Source organism: Pongo abelii, chromosome 9 (assembly GCF_028885655.2).
Source record: "Pongo abelii isolate AG06213 chromosome 9, NHGRI_mPonAbe1-v2.0_pri, whole genome shotgun sequence".
NCBI classification, from domain to species: Eukaryota; Metazoa; Chordata; class Mammalia; order Primates; family Hominidae; genus Pongo; species Pongo abelii.
This window is the reverse complement of record NC_071994.2, coordinates 563,022-578,831: the sequence shown is the minus strand read 5'-3', so window position 1 is coordinate 578,831 and position 15,810 is coordinate 563,022. Positions and strand designations below refer to the sequence as shown.

The 15,810-nt window shown below is 53.1% G+C and overlaps 1 protein-coding gene across 2 annotated transcripts in view; it reads left to right on the top strand.

The window, feature by feature from the left end:
- DEAF1 (DEAF1 transcription factor) overlaps window positions 1–15,810 on the top strand; it is a 51,389-nt gene that overhangs the window by 5,247 nt on the left and 30,332 nt on the right. For both annotated transcript variants that reach the window (XM_024254976.2, XM_063728329.1), the window contains exons 3-9: window positions 1,373–1,502; window positions 1,778–1,924; window positions 2,837–2,976; window positions 4,843–4,908; window positions 8,672–8,798; window positions 9,923–10,051; window positions 10,915–11,043. In XM_024254976.2, the coding sequence (XP_024110744.1) occupies window positions 1,373–1,502; window positions 1,778–1,924; window positions 2,837–2,976; window positions 4,843–4,908; window positions 8,672–8,798; window positions 9,923–10,051; window positions 10,915–11,043 (868 nt within the window). The remainder of the gene's footprint in view (window positions 1–1,372; window positions 1,503–1,777; window positions 1,925–2,836; window positions 2,977–4,842; window positions 4,909–8,671; window positions 8,799–9,922; window positions 10,052–10,914; window positions 11,044–15,810) is intronic.

The window sequence follows — 15,810 nt, the reverse complement described above, 5'->3', positions numbered from 1 at the left end:
AGGCTGAGGCTGGTCTTCTCTCCTCCAGGCCAGGAAGAACAGAGACTGCTGTGTTCCTGTTTGGAAACTGACAACAAAGCGGGGCACGGTCTGAAATAACTGTATGTTCCCTTCCTAAGAAAAATACTCTGTGACTCTTAAACAAACACAAGACATTCCTTTTCTCCAGTGAAGAGCTGCAGGTCTTTGGTGACTCAGGCACAGTGGTAGGACCCCCTTTGTGAGCCCAGGCGCCAGGCATGTATGTTGGGGGTCCCTCCACTCCATGATAAACTTCTACTCAAGTGCCCTGATTTGACAGTGACATTTTCAGATATAGGAAACAGTTGTCGGCTGGGCGCGGTGGCTCCTGCCTGTAATCCCAGCACTTTGGGAGGCTGAGATGGGCAGATCATGAGGTCAGAAGATTGAGACCATCCTGGCTAACATGGTGAAACCTCATCTCTACTAAAATAAAAAAAATGCAAAAAATTAGCCGGGTGTGGTGGTGGGCATGTGTAGTCCCAGCTACTTAGGCGGCTGAGGCAGGAGAATGGCGTGAACCTGGGAGGCGGAGCTTGTAGTGAGCCGAGATGGCGCCACTGCACTCCAGCCTGGGCGACAGAGCGAGACTCCGTCTCAAAAAAAAAAAAAAAGAAAAAGAAAAAAAAGAAACAGTAGTCTTCTCGCTTTGCCTCGGTTTTGTATTCAGAATGAAAACCTTGGGGCACCCAGAACACTGGGTTCAGAGAGGCCCCTGGAAGTCTCTGGTCTGCCCCACCGCTGGGTGAACAGAGCCTGCAGGCCAGAGTTTGCCGGATGACTTGGCCAAGGTAGGGTTCAAGTTCCAGCAGTGGTGTGTGGGCATGGGGACTCTGGCTGCCTGTGGCGGGATCTGTGCAGCCTGAAAGTTGATTTTGGAAGCAGGCAGCAGTTGCAGCAGCTTCAGCCAGTGTGGAAATGTGGTTTTGAGGCCCTGGTCTCCAGTCACCATCTGTAAGGGGGTCTGGAGGGTGGTCCTGCACAAGGCCTTGTCTGTGGCGGCCAGCTCAGTCTGTTGGAAGCTCTGTATGAAGACGGTGACCTTGCGGGAGCTGCTCAGGTAGAAGGGAGGGTGTTTCCTGTTTGTGGAGCACCTTTCTTCCTTCCCTTTGACAAATGATGGCAAGCATTTTCCTCAGCACCACACAGACTTTGGCATTGTCTGTTCTTGTTCTTGGCTCTGTTTTCAAGTCTTTGAGAGCTATCTTTGGAAAAGATATGGGGTGCCTAGGTGAGCATCCCTTCTTGGTGAGAACAGCCAGAGCCCTGCTGGAGGACGGCCCAGCTGGGCTCAGTGACACGCCTGGTGTCATGCTCGGACGTGACCTGACGGAGCGGTTTTTCCTTCTAGTCTGGTAGGACGGCCCTTCAGATCGGGGACAGTCTGAACACCGAAAAAGCCACACTGATTGTCGTCCACACGGATGGGAGCATCGTGGAGACCACCGGGCTGAAGGGCCCGGCAGCTCCCCTCACCCCAGGTACAGCGGTGCCTGCACCCCAGGCCTCGGGCAAAACACGTTTCAGAATAGTTAGAATTTATTTCAGGGATTTATTTACTTGTTTCTTTTTGTGGTAAATTTGGAATATCAACTATTAATAGATTTTAGGTAGAAGCATTGGAATTTTTCCGGCCAAGAAGAGTTTTTCCGCCATTGAAGGAGGTGGTGCTGCCGGGGAGGTGGTGTCTGAGATGAGAGTGTGCTGTGCTTCCCGGCGTCCGGCCTCTCACCTTCAAACACTTTCTCTGCCCAAGGTCCTCAGTCTCCTCCAACCCCTCTGGCTCCCGGCCAAGAAAAAGGTGGAACTAAATACAACTGGGACCCTTCTGTGTACGACAGTGAGCTGCCCGTACGGTGCCGGAACATCAGCGGTACTCTGTACAAGAACAGGCTCGGCTCAGGTGAGGACTGCCACTTCAGACTCCAAAGTTGTATTCCCCTTTGTAACTCCCCAGGATAAATTGGGGGCTGAGAAAGATGAAAATCATGGCACCTAGAACTAGTTAAGAAGACAGGGCTGGGCACGGTGGCTCATGCCTGTAATCCCAGCACTTTGGGAAGCCGAGGCGGGTGGATCATGGGGTCAGGAGATCGAGACCATCCTGGCTAACACGGTGAAAACCCGTCTCTACTAAAAATACAAAAAATTAGTGGAGCGTGGTGGTGGACACTTGTAGTCCCATAGTCCCAGCTACTCGGGAGGCTGAGGCAAGAGAATGGCGTGAACCCAGGAGGCAGAGCTTGTAGTGAGCCAAGATCATGCCACTGCACTCCATCCTGGGCGACAGAGTGAGACTCCATCTCAACAACAACAACAACAAAAAACAAGACATAAGGTGCAAGTGACGCCCAGTTCCTGTGAACTGAGCTGAGGCCTGGGAGAGGCATGGGACAGGGCTGGGCCCGGGAACCATCTGGGGGTGAAAAGCCATCGTGACCCACGGGACAGGAGACAAGCGAGAAGAAGCGGGAGGGAGGCAGGGCTGGGACGTGTTCCTCAAGTTGCCAGGTTAGCTTGGGACTTGTAGATGAAGGCTCTGGAAGTGGGTGCCAGAGGTGCTCAGTGTGGGGCCTGGTTGAGCTTGCAGTGCCTGCGGACAGCAGCTGGAGAGATCACGCAGGGGATCAGAGGCACAGGCTGCAAAGGCAGACCCGTGGTGGCCCTGTCAGGGCCAAGTATGTGGGTGGGTGAGGTCACATGAGCCGCTGGGGCGCTGGTGCTGGTGGAGGGGTTGAGGAGGCGCCAGGAGGTAGGCGATGGCAGAGGTGACACTCCCACCTGCCATCATCGTGACTACTGCCCTTCCTTGCAGGCGGCCGGGGACGGTGCATCAAGCAGGGGGAGAACTGGTACAGTCCCACCGAGTTTGAGGCCATGGCAGGAAGAGCCAGCAGTAAGGACTGGAAAAGAAGCATACGCTACGCGGGCCGACCCTTGCAGTGCCTCATCCAGGTATCGTCCGCGACCTCACCTGTGCTCAGCACGCAGCTCAGACGTGGGGCCCTCCGAGGCGGCCCAGCCAGAGGGAGGGCACAGACCACGGGGCCAGACAAATGGGGTTTGCAGCCTCCACCTGCTGTCTGTGTTGCCTTGGGCGAGTGATTTACCCTCTCGTATTTCAGTTTCCGGGTCTTTCACATGGGGATGACGATGATCGTGACCCTGTGAGGATTGTTGGGAGAAGTGCATGAGGTCACAGCGCCTGGCACAGAATAATTGCAGAAAGGAGGCGTGTCAAATACACAAAAAATGCAAACAGTGGAAGTTAAGATAATCGCTTCTGTTTGAATGCATGTGACCTTTTCAAAGTCACCTAACTTCTCGTCAGTCTACTAAGAAAAGAGGACTTCTAATTCCTATTCCATTTTAGCTCCTTGGGTGTTGTTAAGGAAGCAGTTCCTGTAGAGTCTTTTGCAAATCTTGAAAGAGGTAGGTCCTGCCACCAATAATGGCATTGTGAAAAGGAGAAGGCTCTGGAAATTACTGTTTTTGTGTTTTTTGTTTTTTTGAGACAGAGTCTCACCCCGTTGACAGGGCTGGAGTGCAGTGGCTTGATCTTGGCTCACTGCAACCTCCGCCTCCCAGGCTCAGAGGATTGTCCCACCTCAGCCTCCTGAGTAGCTGGGATTACAGGTGCGCGCCACCACACACGGCTTTTTTTTTTTTTTTAATTTTCAGTAGAGATGGGGTTTCACTGTGTTGGCCAGGCTGGTCTTGAAGTCCTGACCTCAGCCTCCCAAAGTGCTGGGATTACAGGTGTGAGCCACAGTACCTGGCCTATTTTTTTTTGCATTTTTTAATAGGGACGGGGTTTCACCAGGCTGGCCAGGCTGGTCTCGAACTCCCGACCTCAAGTGAGCCACCTTCCTCGCTTCTCAAAGTGCTGGGATTACAGACGTGAGCCACAATACCTGGCCTAATTTTTGTATTTTAATGGAGACCAACCATGTTGGTCAGGTTGGTCTTGAACTCCTGACCTTAAGTGAGCCACCCGCCTCGGCCTCCCAAAGTGCTGGGATTATAGGCGTGAGCCACCACACCTGGCCTGGGCATTACCTGATTTCTCATAATTTTTTTTTTTTTTTTTTTTGAGGCAAAGGCCTCCCTCTGTTACCCAGGCTGGAGTGCAGTGGTGCGATCTCAGCTCACTGTAACCTCTGCCTCCCGGGTTCAAGCGATCCTCCTGCCTGAGCCTCCCAGGTAGCTGGGACTATGGGCATGTGCCACCATGCCCAGCTAATTTTTGTATTTTTAGTAGACACGAGGTTTCACCATGTTGGCTAGGCTGGTCTCCAGCTCCTGAGCTCAGGTGGTATGCCTGCCTCAGCCTCTCAAAGTCCTGGGATTACAGGCATGAGCCACCATGCCTGGCCCTGATTTTGCAGAATTTTTATCTTTATGAGGTTGGGCACGGTGCCTTACGCTTGTAATCCCAGCACTTCGGGAGGCCGATGAGGGCATATTGCTTGAGGCCAGGAGTTCGGGACCAGCCTGGTCAACATGGCAAAACCTGTCTCTACTAAAAATACAGAAATTAGCTGGGTGTGGTGGTGCAAGCCTATAATCCCAGCTTCTTGGGAGGCTGAGGCATGAGAATTGCTTGCACCGGGGAGGCAGAGGTTGCACTGAGCCGAGAACGTGCCACTGCACTCCAGCCTGGGCAACCCAACAAGACTCTGTCTCAAAAAAAAAAAAAAAAGAATTTTTATATTTATGAATGGCAGGTAAGTGGTAAAAGTGGTTGAAATCTTCTATTATTGAATGATTCACATTTAGGGGCTGACTTTCTAATGTGTGGTGGTTCTTTTTACATCTCAGGATGGGATCTTAAACCCTCACGCTGCCTCTTGCACCTGTGCTGCCTGCTGCGACGACATGACCTTAGTAAGTTACCAGCGTGTCTGGAGCAGGAGCACTTGGTGGGGCTGGGGGTGGCTGAGTGGGTCCCACAGCCCTTGGCCTCTTGGCTGTTTCCCTCCTGCCCTCTGCCTTGGAGAGAGACACTGTCCTCACTTCTTCTGGGTTGTTCTGTCCCCTGCTCCCTGATACACCACAATGAATCTTGATGTCTCGATGGGGGACATGTGGTTGGCCCCCAAGATGTTGCTCAAAGAACATTCATGGAAACCTTAAATAATGAAAAGCGGTTACAATGTCACCACCTTAACTCTAAAACTAAACATACACACTTTTCCTTGTATGCGTGCCATTTTATATTCCGCATTTTGTAACGTCAGAAAAATGCTACTGTAAACTTATTCATGTATAGAGCTTTTAACGTCTTTTTGACGTATTTCCTTATTCTAAATTCTTAACTGCTTCACAAAGACCCAAAATAATTTTCTTTTTCTTTCTTTTTTTTTGAGACGAAGTCTCACTCTGTCGCCCACGCTGGAGTGCAGTGGCGCAGTCTCGGCTCACTGCAACCTCCGCCTCCCGGATTCAAGCAATTCTCCTGCCTCAGCCTCCCGAGTAGCTGGGATTACAGGTGTGCGCCACAATGCCCGGCTAATTTTTGTATTTTTAGTAGAGATGGGGTTTTGCCATGTTGGTCAGGCTGGTCTCAAACTCCTGACCACATATGATCCGCCCGCCTCAGCCTCCCAAAGTGTTGAGATTACAGGCGTGAGCCACTGCACCTCAAAAAAAAAAAGAACATGGAGAGACCTACCATTTTCTTGGGGTGAAACACTAAACATCCTAGAATTATGTAGTTCATATATAGATTTCATGTGATTCTAGTGGAAAAAACAATTTTGTGAACGTAAAATAATTTTGAAGTTGATTGGGAAAAGCCAGTAGGTGAGACTCTTAGAGACGCTACAGGAGTAAAGGAGCCGGGAGGAGGCGTCGGTCCCATTGGCAGTTGAGCCTGTGGGTAGATCATTTGCAGGGGCTCCAACACTGAAGTACTTAGATGTCAGTCTAGGAAATCATGTACAGGGTTTGTATGTGGAAGATACTGAAGAAAATGCTGAAGAAAGAGACCAGGGAAGACTGAAATACGTCAAAAGACATCCTGCGTCCGTGGATTAGAAGACTCAGTATAGTAAAGATGTGATTTTTTCCCAAGTTGATTGATAGGTTTAACACAATTACTATCAAAATCCCAGCAGGATTCTTTTTAGATGCAGACAAGCTGATTCTAAAATTTGCATAGAAACGTAAAGGAAATAAAAAAGCCAAACTAGTTTTGAAATAAAAGTTTAAAATGGGTGGAATCACATTGCGGGGTCTTAAGCCTTACTAGGTCGTGACAGTAATCAAGACACTGTGGCATTGGCAGAGGGAGAGACCCCACGATCTGGGTCAGACTAGAGCGTCATGGTAGACTCCAGCAAATGGCCTTGGAGCGACTGGACGTTCATCGACAGAGACAAAGGATGACCTAAACTTCACACTTGGTACAAAAATGAATTCAAAATGGGTCATCAATCTAAAGTGAAAGGTAAAACTATAACATTTTTAGGAGAAAACACATTGGAAAATCTTCCTGACCTGGAGTTAGAACTAGGATTTCTTGGATTGGACTTTATCAAATTTTAAAACTTTTGGCTTCCACTTGGGGAATGGTGGTGTGATGAGCTCAGTGGACCAACTCTCCAGAGAAATAACCGCTGAAAATTGTGAAAAAATAACCCCTTAAGGTCTCCAGAAATTGTCCTAGGGGCATACAGCAAATAAAGAAACATCCAAGAAAATGTAGTAAGTCTTGGAAAGAGCAGTGAGGATTGTGACATTTGAGCTACGACCAGCTCCTTCCCTCCCTTTCTGCCCCCACCTCCCTATGGAGGAGGCTCCATTCTGGGTGGTTGTGACCAAGAAAACAGGGTTCCTACTCCTTGCAGCTCCCAGTCAAGGGATATGGTATCTCACTGGGAGGGGTAGGCCACCAGCATTTCTCAACCCCTTCAGCTCCAAGTTGCAGTAAATTCCTGGGAAGTGTGACTGAAAATCTCTTCAGTCAGCCCCACTCAGAGGGCAGAGGCTTTACCCAGGCGTGGGAGGCCAAACATAGGGAGGCCCCAATTTCCCTCAACCCAGATTGCCCGTAGGGTGGAGTGTCCACACGGTGAGAGGCTGCTGCCCCCCACACAGAGCCCAGCTGATGCAAGAGAGTTTCCTCTGATAGACTTAGGCACTGTTCCCGCCTCTAGGTCTACAGTAGGGGCTCAGACATTCAGCCTAAAAGAGAGAGAGGCTGTAAGAACAGAGTGCTCCAAAGCCCCTCCCAAAGGAACTGACTTGATTTGAAATAGTACGGGGATGCTCAAGCCTAAAAGTGCCCTGGAAAGTAATGGACATTTTGGTGGCAAGCACTTAAGAGGAGGCCGGCAGTCCATTAGAGCAAGAAACTAAACCGTAGGTCAGCACGTTTTCCAGAGGCGAGGAGAGCCACAGCTAAGAACCCACCTGGGAAACCCACCTTCGAGATCGAACCTCCTGATAAAGAAGCCCTAATTTAATTGGCTCAGACAGTGGAGCCGTGTGTGCCCCAGGGCGTTGTTGAAAGTAATAGAGCAGGCTGCTGGCAGTTAGTTGATTCTGACACTTGACTAAACCAACAGCTTAACAGATCAGGGAGAGAGACAGCCAAAACCCCCACCACCAAAGGTGACTGCACCCCACCCAGGGCCGAGGCCTCAGAGGAGCAGCAGCCGAGGCCGCCCCCGAACAGGCTCAGTAAGACAGTCCAGCCCTGTCCAGCCCCGTCCCTGAATAATAAACAAGCCGGCAGCAGCAAAGAGCCCGGAGAAAGAAGAACTGCTTTCCACTGTTGCTACAATGTATCACCTGCAGTGTCTGATTCTTAACAAAAGATGATAAGACATGCAAAGAGCCTTGAACCATACAAAGGAAGAAAGCAGGCAATAGAAATTGTCTGGAGAGGCCCCGATGTTGGGTTTAACAGGAAAAAGCTTTAAAATGGCCATCCTCAGTATGTTCAGAGGACTAAAGGAAACCACAGCTAGAGATTGCATGGAAGGTCTGAAGACACTGTCTCCTCACTGGAGAATGTCAATGAAGAGATATAAATTATTAAAAAAAAGAAAAAAGTCGGCCGGGTGCGGTGTCTCACGCCTGTAATCCCAGCACTTTGGGAGGCCCAGGCGGGCAGATCACGAGGTCAGGAGATCAAGACCATCCTGGCTAACACGGTGAAACCCCGTCTCTACTAAAAATACAAAAAATTAGCCAGGCTTGGTGGCAGGCGCCTGTAGTCCCAGCTACTCGGGAGGCTGAGGCAGGAGAATGGCATGAACCCGGGAGGCAGAGCTTGCAGTGAGCCCAGATTGTGCCACTGCACTCCAGCCTGGGCAACAGAGCGAGACTGTCTCCAAAGAAAAAAAAAAAAGAAAAAATTAGCCGGGTGTGGTGACACATGCCTGTAATCCCAGCTACTCAGGAGGCTAAGGCAGGAGAATGGCATGAACCCGGGAGGCGGAGGTTGCAGTGAGCCGAGATCGCGCCACTGCACTCCAGTGTGGGCAGCTAAGAGGTGGGATTTTTAGGGGCGCTTACCATCTTAATGTGGTCTCACCATGTGACTTGCACACCCTGCGGTGCCCCCACTTAAGGAGGAGTTGCAAGAGCAGCATAGCTTTTGCACACATGGACACGGTGGCCTCTCTCCTTTCTCCCCCAGAGTGGTCCAGTCAGGCTTTTTGTGCCTTACAAAAGGCGCAAGAAGGAGAATGAACTGCCCACAACTCCCGTGAAGAAGGACTCCCCCAAGAACATCACGTTGCTTCCAGCCACCGCGGCAACCACCTGTGAGTTTGAGAAAACACAGCTCTAGTTTACTGAGGGGACCTGAGTGCATTGCCTTCTCTCTCCGCCACTCCCACGGCCACTGCGGGATTCTCATTTCTAAAGCACATTGCGTGGCCGGAGGGATGCCAACACCTTCACACTCCTTTGCAGTGCAGCCCCCAGGTGGGAGCTCGGTCTTGCTTCCCTGGGACCCGGGCACTGTTGGCCTTGTCCTGGGCTGTTTCCCAGTGTGAGTGAGCACGGCCGAGTGCCCAGCACACGCTCGGGGGACGTTTCCTGAAAAGGGCGTCCTTGGTGAGGGATTCTCAGTGCGCTGGACGAGGGCTGCGGAGAGCTCTGTGGGTCTTTCTCTGTGGCTGGGCTGGAGGGCAGCATCAGGATCCCGGCTCGCTGCAGCCTCGGCCTCCCAGGCTGAGGCACTCCTCCCACCTCAGCCTCCCAAGCAGCTGGGACCACAGGCACATGCCACCATGCCCAGCTAATGTTTTTATTTTTTTTGTACAGACAGGATTTAAATGTGGAGAGGTAGCAATAGGAGACAATGTCTTTGTAATAGGCTTTTGTTAACTAATGTAAGTCTGGGTTTTTGCATTTATAGAGCAAGGTCTTTCTAAAACACCCTGTCAGCTCCTTCCCGAGGCCCTGGGTGGTGGGTGCAGGAAGAGTCCTACAGCAGCAGAGTCTCAAGATCTGTCACCAGGATTTTTTTTTGAGCTGGCGAGGCAGCCTTGCTTTGGGACACAGGGCAGCCTTGCTGTGGGACACGGCTGCTTTTTACCTTCAGCTTGGATTAAAGATTTTTTCTTAATTCAAACCGCAAAGTACTTAAAAATCTTTGAAAGTTTTATTTTATGTTTGTTTTCTGGCTGGGCAGCACATTGCCATGGTTCACAGTTTAAACAGTGAACAATTGGTGGTGGCAAGTTGCCATCCTGGCCATCCTGGTTGAGGTCTTCTCCAAGGTCTGGGATTTCCCCCGTGTCCTTCACATGGGAGGGTACGGTTACCATTGCCCGCACTTCAGCCCAGGCCCCTACAAGGATTGGCGCCCGCAGGTGGCACAGGACCTGTGTGCCGTGGGCGCCACTGCCTGGCCGCTTGAAATGTGCTTCTGCCTTTCCAGTCACCGTGACCCCCTCGGGACAGATCACGACCTCAGGGGCACTGACCTTTGACCGAGCATCCACGGTAGAGGCCACTGCTGTCATATCAGAGAGTCCGGCCCAGGGCGACGTCTTCGCAGGAGCCACAGGTGAGCTGCTCCAGTGCCTGCCTGACACGTCCTCAGCATATCCTTGTCTATGACATCACATCCCCGACGCCATATTGGGCTGCGTAGGCTGCTGGGTGCCTCGAGAGGGGCCTTGAATCAGGCGTTTGTTGGTGGGGACAGCGTGTGAGCCACATCAGGTGGGCGGTGCAGTGTGGATGGGGTTGGCATGTGGCAGTGGGTTCCTTGTGACAGATACCAGAGCCAGCAAAGCTGAAAATACTCTGTCTGCCGGCTCCTGCTTTTGACTGCAGTTGTGCAACAGAAATGCGGCCTAGCCGGTTGTGTGCTGGAGAATATTCTAGTAGCCACACTGAGGAAATGAAAGAGTTAGAACTGATTTTTTTTTTTTGAGGTGGAGTCTCGCTCCGTCCCCCAGGCTGGAGTGCAGTGGCGCCATCTCAGCTCACTGCAAGCTCCGCCTCCCGGGTTCACACCGTTCTCCTGCCTCAACCTCCCAAGTAGCTGGGACTACAGGTGCCCACCACCATGCCTGGCTAATTTTGTTTTGGTATTTTTAGTAGAGACAGGGTTTCACCATGTTAGCCAGGATGGTCTCCATCTCCTGACCTCGTGATCCGCCCGTCTTGGCCTCCCAAAGTGCTGGGATTACAGGCGTGAGCCACCGCACCTGGCCTGATTTTTATAATCTATTTTATTTCACCTGATATACCCCCAATCCTATTATGTCAACAATTCAGGCTCACCACATTTCAGGGGCTCAGTAGCCACGTGTGGCCATAAGCTACTATGTGTACTGAATGGCGCAGCCATACAGCGTGATATTTAGAGTCTGCTGTGTGGACAACCGTCCCGAGGCTCCCTGTCCTTTTTCTCCCCAACAGTCCAAGAGGCCAGCGTGCAGCCCCCATGCAGGGCCAGCCACCCTGAGCCTCACTACCCCGGCTATCAGGACAGCTGCCAGATCGCACCGTTTCCAGAAGCTGCGTTGCCAACATCACATCCCAAAATAGGTAGGTTTGAAAGAATTCACACATGGACGGGTTGTTGTCCTCAGAATTGCTTCCTATGAAAGAATTTCTAAGTGAAATGGGATTCGTTTTGGTTTGTTTTGTTGTTTTTGTTGATGCATTAGATCAGTGGCTGGTAAAGTGTGACCCACTGCCTGTGTTTGTAAATAAAGTTTTACTGACACACAGCCACCTCCATTCATGTGTGTGCTGTGGAAGTTGCTTTTGGTACAACAGCAGGGCACGCCCCTAGAAACCAACTGGCCTGTGAAGCCTGAAGTTCTTTCTGGTGAGTTTGCTGTTGTCCTCTTGAGGGTAGACACTCCCCAGTGGCAGGTCTTGGTCTCTCCACAGCTGGAATAGACATTCGGTATCTGGTGAAAGAAAGAAAAACCAAGGCCTAAATGTGGCCTAAATCTTTAAAATGACGATACACTGTAAATGCATTCTAACTTTGATTTTTCGTTTAACTGCACTTTTATTTTTTTTGAGATGGAGTCTCGCTCTATTGCCCAGGCTGGGGTGCAGTGGCACAATCTTGGCTCACTGCAGCCTCTGCGTGGTTCAAGTGATTCTCCTGCCTCAGCCTCCCCAAGTAGCTGGGATTACAGGTCTTGAACTCCTGACCTCAAGTGATCCATCCACCTCAGCCTCCCAAAATGCTGGGATTACAGGTGTGAGCCACCACATGCAGCCAAGATTTCTGTATAATTGTACTTTTTTTTTTTTTTTTTGAGACAGAGTGTCACTCTGTCGCCCAGGCTGGAGTGCAGTGGCGCGATCTCGGCTCACTGCAACCTCTGCCTGCCAGGTTCAAGCAATTCTCCTACCTCTGCCTCCTGAGTAGCTGGGACTACAGGTGCACGCCACCACGCCCAGCTACTTTTTTTTTTTTTTGTATTTTTAGTAGAGACAGGGTTTCACCATGCTGGTCAGGCTGGTCTCGAACTCCTGACCTCATGATCCACCTGCCTCGGCCTCCCAAAGTGCTGGGATTACAGGTGTGAGCCATCGCGCCCGGCCATCATTATACTTTTTTAAAGGGTGCGTATGGTCAATACATGATTGATTGAACCCCCCCTGCTGGTGACAAATGCATGTTTTCCATTTCTCACTATCAGACAGTGCAAGAAACTTGTTCGTGAAAAACTTACCTTTTCATTTTCATTTGCTTGTTTCATTATTCTCTCTTTTGCCTATCTAAACTCTTTCCATCTTTAAAGCTTACCTCAGGGCTGGGCGTGGTGGCTTACCCTTTTTTTTTTTTGAGATGGAGTCTTGATCTGTTGCCCAGGCTGGAGTGCAGACTACAGGCACGCACCACCATGCCCGGCTAATTTTTGTATTTTTAGTAGGGACGGGGTTTCACCATGTTGGCCAGGATGGTCTTGATCTCTTGACCTTGTCATCTGCCTGCTTTGGCCTCCCAAAGTGCTGGGATTACAGGCGTGTGGCTCACCCATTTAATCCCAGCACTTTAGGAGGCTGAGGCCAGGAGTTTGAGACCAGCCTGGGCAACATATGGAGACCCCCATCTCTATTAACTGGAAAAAAAAAAAAAAAGTATGGGGTGGGTGTTGGTGAAGTATTTATACCAAGAAATCAGCAAATGCTTGAAATCAGAGCTTTTTCTCCAGGAGGGCTGGGGTTCGCATCGACCGCTCGCCATGGTACAAGGTGTGCACGTGGCTCCTGGATTTCTGTCCCCAGGTGCCCTTGGTGGGCAGAAGTCAGAAACATTCTCATGTGCATGTGTGCGTGTTTGTGCTCCAAATCTGTGTGTGTTGAAAGCCATGAGTTTGCCCCAGTGTCTCTAGTTCCAGTGCAGAACCTCAGGGTTTGTGCTAGTTCCTTTGTAAATTTCTTCTCCAATTGTAAGAAACCCCGCTGGGCGCGGTGGCTCATGCCCGTAATCCCAGCACTTTGGGAGGCCGAGGTGGGTGGATCACCTGAGATCAGGAGTCCGAGACCAGCCTGACCAACGTGGAGAAACCCCATCTCTACTAAAAATACAAAATTAGCCAGGCCTGGTGGCAGATGCCTGTAATCCCAGCTACTCGGGAGGCTGAGGCAGGCGAATCGCTTGAACCCGGGAGGGCAGTGAGCCAAGATGATGCCACCGCCCTCCAGCCTGGGCGACACAGCGAGACTGTGATTTAGCCACTTCCCTCCCCGGGTCATTGTCCATGGCGCTGATTCTGTGAACATTTCTGGGTTCAGCAGCCGCATTCCGATGAGTTTACAACGTGGAGCTGGTGGGTGGAGCAGGAAGGGGTGGGACGTCCTCCCACCTCTGTTGCCTGCTGGGAGGATGTCAGGTGCTGGGGGTGTCGGGTGCTGGGGGTGTCGGGTGCTGGGAGGATGTCAGGTGCTGGGAGGGTGTCAGGTGCTGGGGGTGTCGGGTGCTGGGAGGATGTCAGGTGCTGGGAGGATGTCAGGTGCTGGGAGGGTGTCAGGTGCTGGGGGTGTCGGGTGCTGGGAGGATGTCAGGTGCTGGGAGGGTGTCAGGTGCTGGGGGGATGTCAGGTGCTGGGAGGATGTCAGGTGCTGGGGGGATGTCAGGTGCTGGGGGGGATGTCAGGTGCTGGGGGATGTCGGGTGCTGGGAGAATGTCGGGTGCTGGGGGTGTCAGGTGCTGGGGGGATGTCAGTTGCTGCGGGGGATGTCAGGTGCTGGGGGGGATGTCAGGTGCTGGGGGATGTCAGGTGCTGGGGGGATGTCAGGTGCTGGGGGGGATGTCAGGCACTGGGGGGGATGTCAGGTGCTGGGGGATGTCAGGTGCTGGGGGGATGTCAGGCTGCATGCTGTGGGATGTCAGGTGCTGGGGGATGTCAGGTGCTGGGGGATGTCAGGCTGCATGCTGGGGGATGTCAGGTGCTGGGGGATGTCAGGTGCTGGGGGGGATGTCAGGTGCTGGGGGATGTCAGGTGCTGGGAGATGTCAGGTGCTGGGAGATGTCAGGTGCTGGGGGGATGTCAGGTGCTGGGGGATGTCAGGCTGCATGCTGGGGGATGTCAGGCGCTGGGGGGATGTCAGGCACTGGGGGGATGTCAGGCGCTGGGGGATGTCAGGTCCTGGGGGGATGTCAGGTGCTGGGGGGATGTCAGGTGCTGGGGGATGTCAGGCTGCGTGCTGGGGGATGTCAGGTGCTGGGGGCATGTCAGGTGCTGGGGGGATGTCAGGTGCTGGGGGATGTCAGGTGCTGGGGGTATGTCAGGTGCTGGGGGTGTCGGGTACTGGGGGATGTCAGGTGCTGGGGGTGTTGGGTGCTGGGGGGATGTCAGGTGCTGGGGGGATGTCAGGCTGCATGCTGGGGGATGTCAGGTGCTGGGGGGATGTCAGGCGCTGGGGGGATGTCAGGCGCTGGGAGGATGTCAGGCGCTGGGGGATGTCAGGTGCTGGGGGGATGTCAGGTGCTGGGGGATGTCAGGCTGCGTGCTGGGGGATGTCAGGTGCTGGGGGATGTCAGGCTGCGTGCTGGGGGATGTCAGGTGCTGCAGGGATGTCAGGTGCTGGGGGGATGTCAGGTGCTGGGGTTGTCGGGTGCTGGGGGATGTCAGGTGCTGGAGGATGTCAGGTGCTGGGAGATGTCAGGTGCTGGGGGATGTCAGGTGCTGGGGGGATGTCAGGTGCTGGGGGATGTCAGGCTGCATGCTGGGGGATGTCAGGTGCTGCGGGGATGTCAGGTGCTGGGGGGATGTCAGGTGCTGGGGGTGTCGGGTGCTGGGGGATGTCAGGTGCTGGGGGGATGTCAGGTGCTGGGGGATGTCAGGTTCTGGGAGGTGTCAGGTGCTGGGGGGGCATGTCAGGTGCTGGGGGATGTCAGGTGCTGGGGGATGTCAGGCGCTTGGGGGATGTCAGGCGCTGGGGGCATGTCAGGCGCTGGGGGCATATCAGGCGCTGGGGGCATGTCAGGTGCTGGGGGGATGTCAGGCGCTGAGGGGATGTCAGGCACTGGGGGGATGTCAGGCGCTGGGGGTGTCAGGTGCTGGGGGATGTCAGATGCTGGGGGATGTCAGGTGCTGGGGGGTATGTCAGGTGCTGGGGGGATGTCAGGTGCTGGGGGGATGTCAGGTGCTGGGGGATGTCAGGCTGCATGCTGGGGGATGTCAGGTGCTGGGGGGATGTCAGGCGCTGGGGGGATGTCAGGCGCTGGGGGGATGTCAGGCACTGGGGGGCATGTCAGGCGCTGGGGGGCATGTCAGGCGCTGGGGGGATGTCAGGCGCTGGGGGGATGTCAGGCGCTGGGATGTCAGGCGCTGGAGGTGTCAGGTGCTGGGGGATGTCAGATGCTGGGGTATTTCAGGTGCTGGGGGGTATGTCAGGTGCTGGGGGAATGTCAGGTGCTGGGGGATGTCAGGCTGCGTGCTGGGGGATGTCAGGTGCTGGGGGGATGTCAGGTGCTGGGGGGATGTCACGCTGCATGCTGGGGGATGTCAGGTGCCAGGGGATGTCAGGCTGCGTGCTGGGGGATGTCAGGTACTGGGGGGTGTCAGGTGCTGGGGGATGTCAGGTGCCGGGGGATGTCAGGTGCCGGGGGATGTCAGGTGCTGGGGGGATCTCAGGTGCTGGGGGGCATCAGGTGCTTGGGGGATGTCAGGCAGTGATTTGTTATTTGTTGGTCAGTTTTTTACCCGACTTCCCAACGTTTGTGAGAGTTTTCTTTTCTTTTCGTTTTTGAGATGGAGTCTCACTCTGTCACCCAGGCTTGAGTGCACTGGCAGGATCTCGGCTCACTGCAACTTCCGCCTCCCGGGTTCAAATGATTCT